The sequence below is a fragment of the Mobula hypostoma genome, chromosome 14 (assembly GCF_963921235.1).
Source record: "Mobula hypostoma chromosome 14, sMobHyp1.1, whole genome shotgun sequence".
Lineage (NCBI taxonomy): Eukaryota > Metazoa > Chordata > Chondrichthyes > Myliobatiformes > Myliobatidae > Mobula > Mobula hypostoma.
In genome coordinates, this window is record NC_086110.1 from 35,036,356 (window position 1) to 35,057,105 (window position 20,750).

At 41.2% G+C, this 20,750-nt stretch overlaps 1 protein-coding gene across 4 annotated transcripts in view; it reads right to left on the reverse strand.

Annotated features, from left to right (window-relative positions):
* Positions 1–20,750, reverse strand: part of phkb (phosphorylase kinase, beta) — a 281,176-nt gene that overhangs the window by 235,334 nt on the left and 25,092 nt on the right. The window contains exon 1 of one of the 4 annotated variants that reach the window (XM_063066931.1): positions 5,409–5,498. The exons of the other annotated variants lie outside the window; for them this stretch is intronic. Coding sequence (XP_062923001.1) covers positions 5,409–5,443 — 35 coding nt within the window. The 5' untranslated portion in view covers positions 5,444–5,498. Of the gene's footprint in view, positions 1–5,408; positions 5,499–20,750 lie in introns of those variants that run through there. 4 annotated transcript variants of the gene reach the window in all.

Sequence of the window (20,750 nt, forward strand, 5' to 3'; positions counted from 1 at the left end):
AGCATGGTTTAAAAAGTTAAAAAACCTATTATCAGGCTTACGACGCACTTAGCTGTCAAGACATTCTCAGGACTTATTAGACAGGATGTCCAGAACTTTAGTAGATAATAATGCATAGTAGTGAGGCTTATGTGCAGAACATGTAATGTGTATACAATTTCAAGAGACGGAAGCCGGCAAAAGTAAGGATGGTATGCAACATTAATCAAGCACATTACTGCCAGGGATGCCAAAGGACTACTAAGAATGGGCAAGGGACAGCATTCAAAAATAAAAAAGCACCAGAAACAGCAAGATTTACAAGGATGTTGCAAGGGTGAAAGAATGACTAGGCTGGCGTTTTCTTCTTTGGAACAAAAGGGGATTGAAGGAAAGTTTCATTGAAATATTTAAAACAAGGCAAATTAAGATGGAACAGGAAAATCAACTTCCCTTGGCAGAGAGCTCAACGATTTGGGAATAAAAGTTTAAGATTATTACATGTAAGGAATAGAATTAGTTGAGAAAGATACTTTCATCCAAAAACAGAAGTGTGGAACTCGCTGCCTGAAATGAACCAAGGAACTCCTCCCATGGCATAAATTTCCATGATTCTATCATGCAAAACGTGTGATTAAAATGAAAAGAAGACACCAAACATTTTCATGTTCACCAAGACATTATTGCACCCACTTGTCTCCTCCTGGTTCAACTTTATTAAGCCTAGGGTATGTGGACAGTCAGAATATTATCCCTCATGTTTATTGATCTAATTATTGGAGATTTAGTGTCATTGGACTCTGAAACTGAGAGGGGTTTCGGATTTGGGCTTGTTTGAATTATGAATGTGGGGTGGAAGGGGCTGGGAGTCAGGGGGTATCTAGTGGGGTCGATGGTGGTGTATTGGGTTGAGGGGTGCTGATTAGGACGTTTATGCTTAGGGGATGTGCTTAGGTTAAGGTGGTGTTGATTAGGGTTAAGTGATGCTTAGGATTAGGGTTGTAGCACCTGATTGGTTGGGATGGTGCATTGGATTAGTTGGGGTGTATATTTGGGTATGTTAGGGCTGGGATGGAAGGGTGTTGCGGTGAGGATGTGGAATGCATGGAAGTGTATGTGGGGTCACATGGAATGCGTACCGCCTAGTTGGTATAAGAGGAAGGTGCCTGGGAGACAATGTTACTGTATAGTTACATATAGGATGATGGGATGATTGGGGGGTGGGGGCGATATCACTTGAAGTTGTTGTATTGAGGGAGCTACCTGTGGCCCAGGTGTAATGACATAGGGCAATAAAAGGATGACTACACAGAGTAAGAGTCCGAGGGGAGAAGCGCACGGGCGCAAGGGACTGAGCGGAGGAGGGCGCGGGCGCAAGGGACCGAGCGGAGGAGCAGGCAGAGTAAGAAGGTATGTGTGTTGCTTGGCCTGTAGATGCCCAGGAATCCAATATGGGTGTTTACTGTAGTACGCGTGATGTTAGGGGATTTCATCTGTACTGGTCTGTGTTGAGTGATCTGTCTGGGACCAATGTATATGTGTGTAGGAGGAGTGTACAGGGGTCAGAGGAGTGTGTGCCGCTTGGTCTATATGGGGGAAGATGTCTGATGACACCATTTTGTTACATCGGTATGTACAGGATCAGGTGGGCAGCTACCATAGATTCTTACTTGTGGCTCCGGCTAGCATTAGGATTTCCTCCAGGTGCTCTGGTTTCCTCCTACATTCCAAAGACATACTGGTTGAAGTTCACAAGTTGTAGTCATATTATAATATGCCAGAGGCATAGCACCACTTGTGGGCTGCCCCAGCACATCCTTGGACTGTGTTAATCACTGACGCAAATGACACATTTCATTGTGTGTTTCAATGCACGTGTGACAAATAAAGCTAATCCTTATCTTTGCTGAATTGGCAAGGTCATTACAAGAGGTAATTACAATTAGAAAAAAAATGGATTGACATGACTAGCAAAACTCTGAAGGAGGGAGGGAACAGTCAATAGACAATAGGTGCAGGAGTAGGCCCTTCGGGCCAGCACCACCATTCACTGTGATCATGGCTGATCATCCACAATCAGTACCCTGTTCCTGCCTTCTGCCCATATCCCTTGACTCTGCTATCTTTAAGAGCTCTATCTAACTCTTTCTTGAAAGAATCCAGAGAATTGGCCTCCACTGCCTTCTGAGGCAGAGCATTTCACAGATCCACAACCCTCTGTGTGAAAAAGTTTTTCCTCAACTCCGTTCTAAATGGTCTACCCCTTATTCTTAAGCTGTGGCCTCTGGTTCTAGACTCCCCCAATATCGGGAACATGGTTCCTGACTCTAGCGTGTCCAATCCCTTAATAATCTTATATGTTTCAATCAGATCACCTCTCATCCTTCTAAACTCCAGTGTATACAAGCCCAGTAACTCCAATCTTTCAACATATGACATTCCCGCCAGCCCTGGAATTAACCCAGTGAACCAACGCTGCACTCACTCCATAACAAGAATGTCCTTCCTCAAATTTGGAGACCAAAACTGCACACAATACTCCAGGTGGGGTCTCACCAGGGCCTTGTACAACTGGAGAAGGACCTCTTTGCTCCTAAACTCAACTCCCCTTGTTATGAAGGCCAACATGCCATTAGCTTTCTTCACTACCTGCTGTACCTGCATGCTTTCAGTGACTGATGAACAAGGACACCCAGATCTCGTTGTATTTCCCTTTTTCCTAACTTAACACCATTCAGATAGTAATCTGCCTTCCTGTTCTTGCCACCAAAACTGCATCCGCCATGCATCTGCCCACTCACCCAACCTGTCCAAGTCACCCTGCATTTTCATAACATCCTCCTCACATTTCACACTGTCACCCAGCTTTGCGTCATCTGCAAATTTGCTAATGTTACTTTTAATCCCTTCATCTAAATCATTAATGTATATTGTAAACAGCTGCGGTCCCAGCACTGAGCCTTACGGTACCCCACTAGTCACTGCCTGCCATTCTGAAAAGGACCCGTTAATCCCTACTCTTTGTTTCCTACCTGCCTACCAATTTTCTATCCATGTCAGCACCCAACCTCCAATACCATGTGCTCTAATTTTGCCCACTAACCTCCTATGCGGGACCTTATCAAAGGTTTTCTTAAAGTCCAGGTACACTACATCCACTGGCTTTCCCCATGTTCATTTTGATAGTTACATCCTCAAAAAATTCCAGAAGATTAGTCAAGCATGATTTCCCCTTCGTAAATCCACGCTGACTTGGACCGATCCTGTTACTGCTATCCAAATGTGCCGCTATTTCATCTTTTATAATCGACTCCAGCATCTTCTCCCCCCCCCCCACTGATCCCCCACTGATGTCAGACTAACTGGTCTATAATTGCCTGTTTTCTCTCTCCCTCCTTTCTTAAAAAGTGGGATAACATTAGCTACCCTCCAATCCACAGGAACCGATCCTGAATCTATAGAACATTGGAAAATAATTAGCAATGCGTCCACAATTTCTAGAGCCACCTCCTTGAGTACCCTGGGATGCAGACCATCAGGCCCTTAGGATTTATCAGCCTTCAGTCCCTTCAGTTTACCCAACACCATTTTCTGCCTAATGCGAATTTCCTTCAGTTCCTCTGTTACCCTAGGTCCTCTAGCCACTGTTACATCTGGGAGATTGTTTGTGTCTTCCCTAGTGAAGACATATCCAAAGTACCTGTTCAGCTCGTCAGCCAATTCCTTGTTCCCCATAATAATTTCACCCGTTTCTGTCTTCAAGGGCCCAACTTTGGTCTTAACTAATTTTTTCTTCTTCACATACCTAAAGAAGCTTTTACTATCCTCCTTTATATTCTTGGCTAGCTTACCTTCGTACCTCATCTTTTCCCCCCGTATTGCCTTTTTAGTTATCTTTCGTTGCTCCTTAAAAGTCTCCCAATCCTCTGGCTTCCCACTCATCCTTGCTATGTACTTCCTCTCTTATTTTCATACTGTCCTCAACTTCCCTTGTCATCCACGGTCGCCCCTTACTCCCCTTAGAATCTTTCTTCCTCTTTGGAATGAACTGATCCTGTACCTTCTGTATTATTCCCAGAAATACCTGCCATTGTTGTTCCACTATCATCCCTGCTAGGGTATCTTTCCAATCAACTTTGGCCAGCTCCTCCCTCATGGGTCCATAGTCCCCTTTGTTCAACTGTAATACTGACACTTCCGATCTTCCCTTCTCCCTCTCAAATAGTAGATTAAACCTTACCATATTATGGTCACAACCTCCTAATGGCTCCTTTACCTCGAGTTCCCTTATCAAATCTGGCTCATTACACAACACTAAGTCCAGAATTGCCTTCTCCCTGGTAGGCTCTAATACAAGCTGCTCTAAGAATCCATCTCTGAGGCATTCCACAAACTCCCTTTCTTGGGGTTCAGTACCAACCTGATTTTCCCAGTCTACCTGCATGTTGAAATCCCCCCATAACAACCATAGTATTACCTCTGCGACAAGCCAATTTTAACGCTTGATTTAACTTGCACCCTATATCTAGGCTACTGTTTGGGGGCCTGTAGATAACTCCCATTAGGGTCTTTTTGCCCTTACAGTTTCTCAGTTCTATCCATACTGACTCTACATCTCCCGATTCTATGTCCCCCCCTCGCAAATCAATGCTAATACAGTCAAAAACGATGGAATAGGAAGATTTTTCTATTCAGCTCATCCATTTTTCTACTCCTAATACATTCTGCTTCAGTCTGTTTTTAGTTTCCTATATCCTTCCTCTGGTTCCATTTCTCCTTTCCATCTCCCTCCCATACCCTCATTCACTCTCACGTTCCCACCTTCACCCTCTACTTTTCTTCGCTCCTGCACACTTTATTTTCCATCATCCTAGATCTCCTATCCTCCAACCTCTTCTTTTTTCACTCCCCTCACCATTTTTGTCCCTGCAGTTAACCTTGTTCTTCATAACCTGCAACATCCTAAAACTTCTATTTGGGTGTGAAGTGTTATCAGTGATCAAGGAGAAAGGCAACATTGCTGTTGAGCATTGGCAATGTGTTTTAGACTTGCAAAATGATGCCCATATCAAAATGGTGCAACTAAATTAATAAAGCAGCTACGACAGAAAATACAATAAAAAAAATTCAGTGATGCCAGTCAATCTGAAGTCATCAGGATTTGTGGTTCCTAAAGGTTTGAAGTAACTGTTTTTGCCAGCTACAAGCTATAATTTAAGCAGAAGTTTATCTTCTCACAAATCTGGCACTTTATTTGAGAATGATTCCTGTCCAAAAAATCTTGGAACTCTTGGAGAGTAGATGAAGTAACAGTAAAAAGAAATTGGCATAACTTCATAGGTAAGATATTGGAAAATTAGTTAATATCTAATGAGTTCTGCAAATTAATATACCTTACAATGACGTCTTAGGCTCAAAATGTCACTTGCCTGTTGACACTAATATGAACTGTAAGTTCTGACATATTTATCCCCAATTCTTCAGCACTCTTGTAAAGTTGGCAACAGATCAGGCCTAATTTGGAGTGTTGTGTGCAATTTTGGTCACCTAAGGACGAGAAAGATGTGAATAAGATTGAAAGAGTAGAGAGAAAATTTACAAGAATTTGCTGAGACTGGAGGACCTGAGTTATAAGGGAAGATTGAATAGGCTAGTAGTTTATTCCCTAGAACATAGAAGTTTGAGGGGAGATTTGATAGAAGTTTATAAAATTGAGGGGCATAGATAGGGGAAATGCAAGCAGGCTTTTCCCACTATGGTTGGGTGAGAATAGAACTGGAGGTAAGGGTGAAAGGTTAAATACTTAAGGGGTTACAGGAGGAGGAGGAACTACTTCACTCAGAGGGTAATGAGAATGGAACGAGCTGGCTGCCAGTGCAAGTGTTAGATGATGGCTAGATTTCAACATTTAGGAGTGTTACGAGAATACACATAAAATTAAGATGTTTGCTGGCCTGGGTTAGCATCAGTGACATCAGCAAGTGGTCTGCCACCTGCCCTCAGGGGAAGGAGAGATGAGGAACAATGGAGCAGCGTCTGGAGATGTGTAATGAAGGGACGGGGGAGAGAGAGCTGTCTGGAGCGGCTCCCCCTTTGAACCCTGAACTGTTTGAAGTGGTGGACAGGCGATGCCCCAGCAGGGGGATAAAAAGGGACAGGTTCGCTAAGGCTGGACACACGCCACCCGAGGTAACGAGACCCTGGAAGCGGTGCGCCTCTCACGAGTGGGTGAGAAGTACCAGATAACGACAAGGGTGGAAAGGTACGATCAGCGGGAACCCGGTGTGTGTCCGCCCTTGCCTGGGTGCCGGGTTCACTGCAGAGGATCGACCGCATCTGGAGGAGGGGTCACAGTCGGTGACCTCAGGTGACATCACCAAGGACCCGCCCAAAAGTTGCTTGTGAGCAATCTCACTGGTCTGTGAGTGAAGCAGTGTTCTGAATGATCAGTTGTTCCCGTTCTCTCTCTCTCTCCCCCCACGTTGTCCCTCGCCATGGCAACGATTACTGCGAACTGAACTGGACTGAACTTTGAGTCATTTTGAAATTTGGTCATTTACCCCCTAGACAACGATAGAGTTTGATTGATGCTGTTATCTTAATTCTGTGCACATGTGTGGTTATCATTGTTGAACTGTTGCATTTATTATCCTTTCGATTACTGTGTTGCTTGTTTCTTTAATAAAACTTTCTTAGTTCTAGTACTCCAGACTCCAACTGAGTGATCCATTTCTGCTGGTTTGGCAACCCAGTTACGGGGTACGTAACAGGAGAAATTTGGATAGGTAAATAGATGGGAGGGTTATGGAGGGCTATGGTCTTGGTGTAGGTCAATGGGACTAGGCAGATTAATTGTTCGGCATAGACTGGTTGGGACAGAGAGCCTATTTCTGTGCTGCAGTGTTCTGTAACTCTATGATAATTATGGAGATATTAAAGATAAATCATAAGGCTGTACTCCCAGAACTAACCTGGCTGCCCATCACACGTATGCTGACCTTTTTCTCTGTACACAGCAATCCAATTTGCCTGCATTTGGGTCTCTATCCTTCTGTTCCTTACTTAAGTGCTTATCTAAATGTAATGATTTTTACTGACTACTACTTCCTTTGGTGCCAAGTTTCAAACGTTAACCACTCACCATATGAAACAAGAAGTTCCTCTTGAGTGATCTAAACCTCTTTCATCTCTACTTGAAGCTTGGGCATCGTGTTTTTGATTCCAAGAAAAAAACATTTTAATTATCTAGTTTATCTGTGCCATATAAATTTATGTATGCTCACCAAATAACACTCCACTCCAGGAAAACACATCCAGTCTATTCAATCCCTCCCTGTAACTAAGGTTCTCCAATCCAGGCAACACCTTCAGTTCTGACGAAGGGTCTCGGCCCAAAACGTCGACTGTACCTCTTCCTAGAGATGCTGCCTGGCTTGCTGCGTTCACCAGCAACGTTTATGTGTTGCTTGAACATCTTTAGAATCTCTTCTGCAGTGCAGCTATGTGTCTCTTCCAGAAGTGTGGTGACCATACCTGTGCTCAGTGCTCTAACCATTTTTTATAAACTTGCAACATCCTAATTTTTACATTTTATACATAGTAGAGTGAAGACAAGCTAGTCCTATGCTGTCATCACCCTAACTACCTATGTTGTTACTTTCAAGGAACTGTGGACTTGAACTCTAAGGCTCCTCTATCAGTAATTTACAGTATACTTTTCATCATTATTTAGGTTCTCAAAATACATCACCTTGTTGTAGGATTAATTTCCATCTGCTCTCTAACCTGCTGTACCCTTCGGCAACCTTTCCTGCTATCCACTGTGCCCCCAATATTTATGTCATCCGCCAATTTATTAATCATATCTTCTATTTCGTATGCCGGTAGTTAAAATCTATAATAAAAAATAACAAGGGTTTCAATACTAGGAAAGTACGCTTCCACCATTTCCCTCTGCTTATCTACTGACTTCATTTCTGAAAATTAATTTTATAATTTCAGTATCAATTTACATTAATGAAGTACTTTTTAAGTAAAGAATTATTACAGCAAACAGAAGTGACCTTGTATTCCACTGAAATTGTATTGGCTGTTTGTAAGCTTAATCTGGTTAATACCATGTATTTGCTTTCCCACCTTTGGGCTACGGTCAGTGGTATTTGTTTCATGATGCTATAATGTGAAGTAGTAGTTTTATTGCTGGTTGAAAGCCATTCTTACCATGCTAATCTTTGATTGGCCCATCTGAGGGATGCAGCAGCTCTTTCCCATTGATTGCCTTGCAATCTGGGAAGCCTCTGCTTCTGGGCAACTCAAATTAATAATAAAAAAAAAGCACTTGTGAGACTCACAGGGTTTTCCTTTGTCTTCAGGGCTTCTCTTCACACTGAGGTCATGACCAGTGTTGAAGAACCATTAGAAAAGTATGCTGCAAGTATTGAAGGGCCCATACATGCACTTAGCTAGATATCTGTTAATATTTAGTTTTGTAGTTGGGTAACTTGGGTAGACTTAATGAAGTACCTGTTGAGTTTGAAGTGTTACTGAATATTTAGTGTCATAGTTTTTGTAACTTGGGGTAGGATCGGGTGGCAGAAGTGGTCAGGGTCAGGTGAGTGGAACTTAAAGCCTTTGATAGAGTGGGGCACGGTAGAAGAAGGAACTGAAGCTCTTTGCCAGTGGGCTCTAATTATAGGTTTATTCGATGATAGTGATAGCTTGCCAGAGGATTCTGACCTAACCCCTGCTTTAATAGGTCACTTAGTTATGGCAGCGACTCTCCACTTGAAAGGAGTGGTGCTGTCTCTAATGGGACAGGTAGTTGGGCAGTATATACAGCCATTCAGTTGTTGGAGAATCCCCGTAATTTAATTATGCAGCCTGTGGGTGTTGGGGCCTGCTTGACTTGTGAGTCCTGATGAAAGGTCTTGGCCCAAAATGTCAACTGTCTGCTCTTTAACATGGGTGCTGCCTGGCCTGCTGAGTTCATCCAGCATCTTATGTGTGTGACTTGTAAGGAAATGTTTTTGGTGTTGCTCAAAGCCGAGGTTCCCGAAGGAGGAGGTAAACAGGGTTTCCGCTCCCATCCTTTATGCCATATAGAAGGAACACTGCCAGGGGAAAAGAAGACAGAGGCCATTGGTGGGGGAGGGAAGGGACATCTTTGAAGCCCTCTTCCGATAAGGTCTCCTGTCCTGTACTGAATTCCTTCCATTCCATTCATGATTCCCTATATCCCTTGCTGGAGGCTCTGCAATAGGCATTGGCGGACTTTCAGTTGCAGCAGGGGTCGGGGTGCGTGGCATCTTCCCGCCTCATTACCATAGAGAGGGAGTCCTGGCATCCACACCCATGTATAATAAAGTGTGAATGGTTTGAGTTTGGAGGGAAAAATGTTGCATGAGGTGCGGCCACACAGGAGTTTGTGTGTGTGTCTATACGTGCGCAAAGTCTGTCTCGCGTATGCTAGATCTGTATCAGAACAGTATTTGAATTAATCCTATGCTTCAGTGGAAAAGGTGACCGATTGAAATATTTTGCTACTTGAAGTGAATTTGTAGGTGCTCTTGTGTTTTGGAAGGCTTGTGTGAATGCGGTAATCCACCGGCTGCTTCCCATCCAGCAGTCTTCCTGTGTTCTTTGGAAAATGTGTTAGTTTTTCACTGTGGGAATTAACTGCAGTTACTTACGATGGTTCTGAAGGTAAAAAAGTCCAAGCGTTGATTTTTCATTGTCCTATCTGTGTTTTTAGTTTGTTACTTTATCTGTTTTCCATGGAATTGGTTTTAGAGAGAGACCCAGACAGCACACCGGCCATGTGGAATCCAAGTTAAGTTGATGAAACTCTGTGTATCTTTATTGTGGATATGAGATGTCCATATTTCAGAGGGAAATGGGCATTTGGAGAAATTGCGGATTTGTGGACAGTTAAATTAGAAATTTAGAATTCATGTTTTGGATGATTTGGGGACTAATCCTAAAAGTTGTTGTTTTTGCTGACAAAGACTGTTTTGTACCTAAATGCCCAGTGACTAATCAGGAGCGTTTGAGTTTGTGTCTCCCTACATTATAGAATGGCAAAGTGGTAGATGCTGATGTCAGTGGTAATGACGCTGACCTGTGGTGGTGGTGGGGAGGTCTTGTAACACATTCCTGTGGGTTATGTGTATAAATATGCAAACAGTACCAACATGTGGAGTTGGTGGATTTGTATGAGGACTTCTAACCACACTACGAGCAGGATACCATTAATACCAATCCCTTTTGATGACAAAGAAAAGGACTTGGAAATTGGCCAGCTTCTCAGGTTTTGGCATTCTGTTTTGGGGGAAGCTGGGGGGGAGTGGTCTATTCCAGCCAACCTCGCCCCATAGCAGCATTAAGGATCTCGAGCCTTAGTAATCCCTGGTGGAGTATGTTCTTTTAAGGGCTGTTTTTTCCCTATGTAGGATTTGTTAAATTCAAAGGCCCCAATTCTGAAAGTGATTTCCCCATCCAACAGGAAAGGGAAAGGAATGTTGGTGTAGGTGATATGATGAGCACAGGTCCAACCAGTCAGTGGGATACAGTGAGTGTGAGCAGGAACGATGCCCTGGGATAACAGTGTCTATGCCAAATGGTACTTTGTAGGAGGGTTCTCCCTGGGCACTGAATGGCACCTACTGGACATGTGGCTCCTGGTCCTACCCATGGCTCCCCACGAGGTGGTATGGCTGCTGCTGTCTGAGATATGTGGTGCTGTAAGTAGGACTGTTTGAGTATGCAGTATGAATCACAATTTTTATAAGTACGGTGGCTTCTGGTTAATTGGGGCAACTGCTTATTTGGGACAAGTCTTAAAGAACAAAACTGATCAAGAAAATAGCTGGGATTCCCTTTTTTGGGACACTATGCCACTTAATTGGGACAAGAGACTTGTCGAACAGTTTCTGACAAGCATCAGACATGCACTTGTGTGGCCATTAGATGCTGTTACGGAGTATTCTGGAGTTGTGTGAATATAGCAGGTGTTAATTCAAACAAGAACTGGGCTGCAATTCTTATTGTAAATGTAAGTAAGTTCAGAAAGCTTGCAATTAGCCTTAATTTTTTTTTGCTGTTTGCAGGCAGTAAATTGAAGTTTAAAAGCACAGGCTGCTTCATAGATTGAGATTACATATGCAAGAGCTAAATATTAAAGAATGGGTTTGTGTTAATTGGCTTGCCTCAAACCTGACAACATGGCTAAGTTATTTGCACCATTTTGACTTGAGTGCAAGCTGGCAGATCCGATGGATGTTGTCTCTTAGCATATCAAACATGGCCACAGGTATAGGCAATCAATAGCTTTTGTGTACTTAACATATTTGTGTACTCGGAGACAGCCCTGACAACATTAATTTTGTATACCTGGCTCTCTGTTGTTTCAGAATATTTGTGATAATTAGTTTCTCCCAAAGGTGTTTAGACTTTCAGACGTGTCTTATCGGTTACAATGTGCTTCCCGCTGTGTATCTCAAAGGAGCCATTTGTCATTATGATGTCATTGTAACTATTGAAATTGTATTGAATTATCTGTTTTTGGCGATCTTAAGAGTATAAAAATGCAATGTACTTTTGGGTTTGTGAGCCTCTACCAAGAGTGTCTCCAGAATGATGCCTGCATGTTGTGATAAATAAAGACTTCTATATCACCGGCTTCAGTGTCTTCAATGACTTCAATCACATAAGAGTGAATATTCCACCAGGTGTGTGTGCTTGTGTTGAAGAGCAAAGATTTTTGTCACTAGTAGTTGGCGAGAAATAAGCACTAAGACAATTCAGAACTGTTTTGCTCACTGCGGTTTCAAGCATTCAGGCTTGGTGATGCCGTAAACAGGCAGGAGTGAAAATGAAACTATTTCACTACTTCAGCAAGTTAGGAACTACAAAGAAGTTGAAGGTGCAAACAATCATTTTGAATATTACGATGAAAATGAATATTTGGAGGATGTAGTCGTCAAATTGTATTGAGGCAGTCCATTATCTACACTAGGTGTCTGCCCTGGTTTTGTTCATTTGCAGTCAACCAAAAGAACTATACACTTATCTGTCGATAATTGTTTGGAACTAATACAGTTTTATAGCACTGTAGTAGTATTGATAGTGTTCTAATTTATTCTGTATTTCATTTATACACATAATTTGTTACTCAAATGGTAGTGTGTCTTTTTTATACCTTGTTAACTATTTCTTTGAAGCTTTGGCTAATTGGGGTAGTCACTTACATTGGGACCAGTACATTTGGTCCTATTATCTCAATTAACTGGATTCCGCTGTATTTATGCAATTGTTGCAACATTATTAAGATGCAGGTCAAAACAATGTACATTTAAACCCTGAGGAAATGATTGGATGAGCAACTAAACCCACAAGATTAAAATGTCTTGGATTTAATCCATAAATATACAAGTTAATTGGTCTCAGCTGTAATAGTATATAGTACTGGCTGAGAAAGAGAGAAGTCAGTTCACTTTCATTACTGCTGTTTAGAGCTCATTAAAGTGCACAGGTAAATGTATAATCGGATATGGATAGTATCAAGCTACATTGCTTATTTTCATGGCAGTCCTGACCCTCAACCAGCCACAGCACAAGTACATGGCCAAGCTAAAATTTAACTAGAGTCATACAGCATGGAAGCAGGCCCTTCAGCTGCATTTGTCCTTGCCAACTGTGTTAGCCAGTTCCATCTGCCTGCATTGGCCCATACCCCTCTAAACCTCTCTTGTCCATGGACTTAACAGATGGCTTTTAAACGTTGATATTGTGCTTTCTTCAACCCCTGCTTCCCACATCTCATTCCAAATATGCACCGCCCTTTGCTTGAAGAAGCTGCCCTGGACAACTGTGTCAATGCGTCTCATGAACTTGTATACCTATATCAGGTCACCCCTTCATCTCCTTCTATCCTAGTTTAAACAACCCCTCCTTGTAAATCAAAGCCCCCACGTCAAGGCAACAACCTAGTCAATCTTTTCTGCACTATTTCAGGTTTAGTAACATCTTTCCAAGAGCAATGTGACCAAAACTCAATACTCCTCTGACCTTACCGACATCTTGTATACCTGCATCATTACTCTCCAACTCCTCTACTCATTATCTTGGCTGATGAAGTGCAGCATGCCAAATGCTGCCTTTGCTACCTTATCTATATGTGATGCCACTTTCAGTGAACTGTGCGCTTGTACTACACAGGTCCCTCTGTACCATATCACTCCCCAGGGCCGACCATTCACTGTGTAAGTCATCCTGGGTAGATTTCCCCAAATATGTTTGTTTAAATTAAAAGCCCACTGCCAGTCCTCAGCACACGTAGCAGCTGATCTAGATCCCCCTGTAACTATTCATATCTTTGTACACTATCTACAACACCACCTGTCTTAGTGTCATGTACAAACTTACTAACCAAAATTACTGTCCTTAAGTCTGTATGGGAGCAGTTGCAATGTGACAGAGAAATGAATTGTGACCACCATTTTTTTTTTGGAACTAGCACTGGGTTCATATTTAGAATTAGTTTGAAGATTGAGATGAGAAAATCAATATTATATATTGTAAACCATGTCATAGGGTAGCCACATAGCATGTTAAAAAAAGAATATTCTGCTACCTAGATTACCAAATTCCATTATCTGCAGCCAACCAACCATTCCACTTCAAATACATTAAAACTATCGCTATTAAACCGGTCAGCCGGGTGATAACAATGGCATTTTTGGTGTTCTTACAACAAAATCTTAATAAGAGATTGTCACAGTACATAAATTTAAATTGAAAAAAATTTGCAGAAAATAACGATCCTGCTGTATCAAATTTTATAATAATAGTGCAACTTAAGGTGAGCAGCATATTAATTGGATTTTAAAAGTTTTTTTTGAAAAAGGGGTTGGGGAAAACTATCCTTTTGAGGAGTCTTTTCTCATTGAACTGATAATTTTACAACTTTGTCACACTGCAAATTTCCACTGAAACTATTTCATATCATAAATATTAACTCATACACAGGCAACAGTATGGACTTCTTATTTAATGCTTACTTCTGAATATGGCAAGATGGGGAGGGCTGCAAACTCCAATTTGGTTGATTGATTGCAAGCATTTAGCTACTTACAGCTTGCTGCTTCTACTTTTCAGCAAACACATGGTCTTATGGAGCCTAGCAATCCCCGTAGCAAGGCTACAACTAAAATGAAATTAAAATGCAACATCTTTAAAAATATCAGCACAGGCTGGTTGTTCTTGCTCAACTTCATTAAAATCTGAATTGAGAGGCCTTCTTTTGGGATCATGATCAAAAACTTTACATTTTTAGCTGAAGGCTACTCATTTCTGGATGTTCAAATAAGTACAGAAAAATGCAAATAAACTTATACCAACAATCTGTACTTACTGATTATTTCTTATGGCCCAAAATGTACTTGCCTTTTGCTTATGGTTGTATGAGGTGCTCCTCCTGTGTCGGGTCATCTCTGAGTTCCATAATTTGATACAAATCAAACATATGTCTGTACATTGACTCAGAATGGAGTCTAGTGACAGAGAACTAACATCCCGAGAATAGGAGCTGCACTCTGCATCTAGCTACTCACTTTCACAACAGCAATAGCATGACTGCATTTATTTGAATGGAGTCACTGACCTGCATCAAGCATATAAATCTGGATTGAACAAATGACTACAGTGCAACTGGGGAAGCTGCTACCCCACAGTGCCAGAACCCCAGGTTCAATTCTGACCTTGGACACTGTCACGTGGAGTTTGCATGTTCTCCCTGTGTCCAGGAGCTTCAGTTTCCTCCCACATCCAAAGCTGTACAGATTGATAGGACCACTGCGAAATTGCCCCTGGTGAATAGGTAAATGTTAGAATCATGGGGGGGGGGGAGGGAGAGGGAGTGGGAGGTGATGAGAATGTGGGGAGAATATTTTAAAAAATGGATTAACATAGATGTTTAAATGGTTGATAGCTGGCACAGACTTAGTGGACTGACTCTGTAAATTGTTCATTTGGTTTATTTATTTTATTTGATCTTAGTGTTTTTAATTACATTGTAATTTCAGTAATTTTCTTTACCTTATTAAGGTTTTATGTAAAATACTTGAATCTTTCTTAACATGACTTGCTGAGCTACAAAAAAAATCTGGAAAAATAGTGCAGCAGGAAAGTACCAAAGCTAAGCTGGATTTTCATATCTCCCTTGTAAGTGTAATGCTGAATTGTAAAGAAATTTGCCTACCACCTACCCTACCTGAAATTTATTTAAATAATATCAAGAGAAAAGTAGGTTAAAGCTGTTATGTCTTTAAGACAGTGTGAAAGCACATGGTTCAATCCCTGAACAGCAATACAGAAGTTGATCTCAGCCTAATCAGTACTACTAGATGACATCATTATGCTCATCACCAAGAGCATGAAGTGCAAAACAGGCTGGGTCAGTGGGTGGGAGAAAATAATAACTGATCTTCCAGTACCTTCTAAACCAAATTCCCTCCATCATAATCAAACCAAAGATAAATGTTGACTTAAAGGTGTTTTTGAGCTTAGTCACTCATAAGTACTCAAGGGCACATTAATATATGACTATATTAGTCCCCAACTTTAGGATCAAACAAACCTCTTGTACATAAGCACAGCATGAGTCATTGCCTGCAGGCGAGGAGGTGGAGAAAAAAATCCTTCTGCCACCAAAATTGTTGGTTTTGGAAGGAGATATTTAACAAAATAGCTGGGCTGACGCTGATAGCATACACCCACCAACACTTATAAAGCAAGTTATATCGCTGTTCCTGCTGCCATTGATTTAACAATTCAGTAAAAATGCTCATTATTTCTTTTAAAAACCTCAAGCTTAGTTAACAAATAGAAGGCTCACCCCAAGCCATAGGTTGGCAATAACATTTCTAAAAAAAAATAAATTGAGTACTCCAGGAAAATGAGAAATGTGGCAAAAAGTGGAGAAATAATTGGCTATGTTTCTCGGATCTTCTCCACATTACTGATTTTCAAAGAATACGCACTCAATTTAGAGATACAAAGATATAAAATTAGTAAAATACATTAAAAAGATAAAAAAAACATTATTTATCCATTTTCCCTCTGAGAAAGACCAGGTGGAAATACTATAATCTATTCAGGCAAAAAGTTCACAAGCTGCTACATATTCTTTTATGTATGCAGATTTAACAAAGATGGAGAGAGGCAGCTATTGTTGGAGAAGCAGGGTGTTTGCAGAAGTAATACTTGGAATTCATTACCACAGATGGCTGTGAAGGATATGTACGTACACACACACACATTCTTGATGAATAAGGGTGTCAAAGGTTACAGAGAAAAGGCAGCAGAATGCCATTCAACCACGATTGAATGGTGGAGTGACGATGAGCTGGATAGCCTAATTCTGTTCCTTTATCTTGGTCTTATGTAGACAATCACAGATAGCAGTTACTGCCCAAAATGATCCCACCACCACCACCACCAAGACAGGGTGTTTGATCTACTAGTCTTATAAAATCAGCAGCGGCCACCAAACAGTAAATCCATCAGATTTTCTGTACGCTTGGACTCAAAATGCAGCCTTAAAGCAGTAGGATTAACAGTGCTCTTCAACAAATTAGAACCTAACGTAATGTTTTAGCACATGGGTAAGGGGAGCGACAGAGATGGGGCGGGGAAAGAGCGAACAGAGTGGGGGAGAGAGGGTGCGCAAACTGTGCACAGAATCAGAGGTCAGGATCAAACACAAATTGCTGGAGCTACAGTAATATCAACAAACTATTGTAGAAATCTTGGAAAGTTGAAGTAATCCACGTGCCATGACAGTGTAATCAGAGCAACTCATCCAATAATTCAATATAACTGATTTCCCCCCCCCCCCACAGTCCCTTGATTAAGGCATCCCAGAAAATAGCTACTTACTCCTGGGATTATAATATATGGGAGCGAAACAGTGAGCAACTTGCAGAATTAATATGCCAATTTTTCTTCAAATAAATATTGTTTCTAAGTATAATAATTTCCCTGGGAGAACCAGCAAAGGAACAAGACAATACGAAATGTAAAGGCAATTATTACAGGTTGAGTACCCCTTATCCACTATGGCAAAATCCAAAAACCTTCGAAATCAGAACTTTTTTTTAGCGCTAACATCACAAATTAAAATTTCCACAAAATGCTGGGAAGGTTCCCAGGTGATGCACGGTTCTCTGCACACTACAGACAGTTCTGAGAAGTGACCTCACATACGTAATGAACAGAAATTAATGAAAATAGAAAAACAATGCATGAAGCACAAAATAAAGATCTCAATCAAGCACTGAAAGAGTGCATTCATCAGCAGAGTGAACATATATGGCCTAAAGGTATGCTGATCATGAAACAAGCAAAGACCTATCCCAACAAAATGAAAATTGAAAGGTGCACAACATTGTTTTTTTTTGAATACTTTATTTTCAAAATTTTTCCAAAAAAACCCAATAAAATCAACAAGAACATACCAGTTCAGACATGTATAAAAAAGAAATAAGCAAAAAATGGACGTAACATTAGGGGGGTGGCTATTGTACAAAGTGCTCAAAAATACTAAACATTAAATCTCAAATGAGGGCCGTGAGAAATCAGCTGGGGGGAAATTGCTCATCCACCCCCAGCCTCGTCCAGGTAGGCAAGAAATGGATCCCAGATAGCCGAAAATTTTTTAATTGAATTGGTTCTCAAGAACCTAAGTTTCTCCATCTGTATGACTGAGATCGTATCAGTCATCCATCTCCAAAAGGAAGGGGGAGAAGGTGATTTCCAAAAAGTCTTTTGGCAACAATCATCCCCAGCATCAGAGACTGTTGTATGGCTGCAGGGAAACAAATAGTAGATTGCGAGCAGCCAAATATAGCGAGACCAGCTTCCAAGAGGAAGGATCTTTTATAGGCCTTTAAGTACCAGTCGAATATTTTGGACCAAAATCCAGTCAGTAATGGGCAAAACCAAAAGGTGTGTGACAACGTGGCTTCCGTCCCTTGGCATCTATCACACATTGGCGATACAGAAGGGTAAATCCCATGCAATCTAAGCTTAGAATAGTGGACATCTTTAAACTGGATCAGTTGGTGCCTGCTGTTAACAGAGCAAGCCTGTATCATAGACAAATATTTATCCCAGGCAGCTTCAGATAATTCAATGCCCAACTCCTCTCTCCAGGCGTCTCTAATCTTCACAGTAGGTGCTACAGTGCAATTATCAAACAAATGTACAAACTTAGAAACAAGATACCTGGAGTCAGGAGGGTTCTTTAAAATATCAAAAAAAACATGTTTCCCTGGAAGGATTTCAAAATTACAAATCTTAGATTGAATGTAGTGTCTAATTTGTAAGTAATGAAAAAAGTGCAAATGAGGCAGCTCAAATTTCTCTTTTAGCAGACTAAATGTTGCAAACCGTCCCTCTGTGTACAGGTCTTCAATAGAAACTAGACCTCCCTCCCTCCAAGCATAGTAGGTTTTCTCTGACCATGAGGGTAGAAAGGAGTGATTGAAACAGATTGGTGTTTATACAGAGGTCTCTGGTAAATTCAGAACGCTCCTAATCTGATTTAGAATTCTGATGGAATATTTCAAAACAAAACTCAAACTTTTTGATGTCCCAGGCTTCTTTAACTTAGAGAACAGCATGGCTGGCAAGGAGGAATTGACAACAGAGTTAGACTCCATACATAGCCACAAGGGAGCCCCAGGGGCTAGGCTATCTGGAGCCCCCTGTTGCCAAAACATTAAAGCCCTAGAATTGACAGCCCAATAACAATGTCTAAATACAGGTAATCCCAGCCCTCCTTCAGACTTGGGCTTTTGTAAATGAATTTTCGAAATCCTGTGATTCTTATAATTCCAGATATAAGACAATATTATGGAGTGCAATTCTTTAAAGAAAGTTGATGTAAGAAAAATGGGGAGATTTTGACAAAGATAGAGAAACCTAGGAAGGGAAACCATTTTAATTGAATTTATACAACCAATCATGGACCGAGGTAGGGTTTTCCAACTTTCTATATTCTGTTTAAGTTTTGAAATAAACTCCACGAAGTTTAATTTGAATATTAATTTAGGATCTTTGGGGATTGTCAAGCCAAGATAAGTAAAGTGATCTTTAACTACTTTGAATGGGACACTTGCCAAAAAACCCCACGTGTAGTCGTTGGAGAGGGGCACAAAGTCACTTTTTGTCCAATTGATTGAGTATCCCGATGGTCTGCCAAAAGAGGTGAGTAAATCTAGAAGAAGAGGGACTGACTTTTGAGAGTTTTGTAAGTAGAGTATCACATTGTCAGCATATAAACTAATAAAGTGTTTCAATATCTCCCACTTTCAAACCCAGAATATTTGGGTGACTTCTTATTTTTAGGGCAAGGGGCTCTACCATGATGGCAAAAAGGGCCGGCGAGAGAGGGCACCCCGCTGGACTGAACGGTGTAGGGGAAACTGAGTTGAATTGTCACCATTAGTTATAATAGAACACATTGGGCTGGCATATAACAGTTTTACCCAAGGTACAAATAACTCCCCAAACACAAACCTGTAGAGTGACTCAAATGTGTAAGTCCACTCAATCTGGTCAAAAGCCTTCTGTGCATCAAGGGATAAAATTGCTGCCCCACTAGCTTTCCCATGATCAGCATATATAGTATTAAGGAGGCATCTGACATTGGAAAAAGAGAACCTACCCGGGACAAATCCTGTCTGATCAGGATGAATGATAGATGACAAATGCTTATTTAGTCAGTTAGCCAGCATTTTAGTAATTACCTTTCTATCGAAATTCTGAAGTGCAATGGGCCTATAGCTGGCCGGGTCTGTTTCCTCTTTACCTTTCTTTAAATTGAGGGAAATGTTAGCCTCGTACAATGTTCTAGGCAAGGCTTTGTCTCTCTTAGAGCAAGATATCATTCTGAGGAGAAGTGGGGCAAGAGAATCACAGCATTTCTTATGAAGTTCACAGCCAAATCCATCTGGCCTAGCAGCCTTGCAAGATGGAAATGACTTAATGGCAGAAGTTATTTCTTCCAATGTGAAGTCAAAATCTAAGTCCTCCCTAGCAGCGTCACTAAGTTTCGGCATTACAAAAGAATCAAAGAGGTCATTCAAATCAGATTGAGTGGCATTGCATTTAGAAGTTCACAGTAAAATTCTTTAAAACAGTCATTTATCTCCTTGGGGGTTAGCTAACAAGGTACCCGCCCTCGATCTAATGCAATGAATTGATCTTAGGGCCTGGGCGCCCCTAAACTGCCGCGCCAAGAGCTTCTCAGGCTTGTCCCCCATTTCGAAATACTTTTGTCTTAATTTTAAGAGGAGGTTATTTATTTGACTACCCAAAACACAATTGTACTCATATTTAAGCTTCATTATTTTATTATAATCTTCAGAGGATTTCAAAGCCTGGTATGTCGCTTCGAGGGTTGGGAGAGTATTCTCAATCACTAATAATTGCCCTTCTCTCTCCCTCTTAGCAGCGGATTCATATGAAATTGTACATCCATGAATTACAACTTTTAATGTCTCCCAGAGTGCGGAATCTGACACCTCGCCGTTATCGTTAATTTCTATAAAATCTTTTAATCTGGTGGTGATATATTCTACAAATTTCTTATCGGCGAGTAGGGAGGGGTTAAAACGCCAGGAATAGATTTGTTTGGAAAGGGAGAGATTTAGGGACATTGTCAGGGGCTATGGTCAGAAATTAATCTATTATATTTTGTATTGGTAACA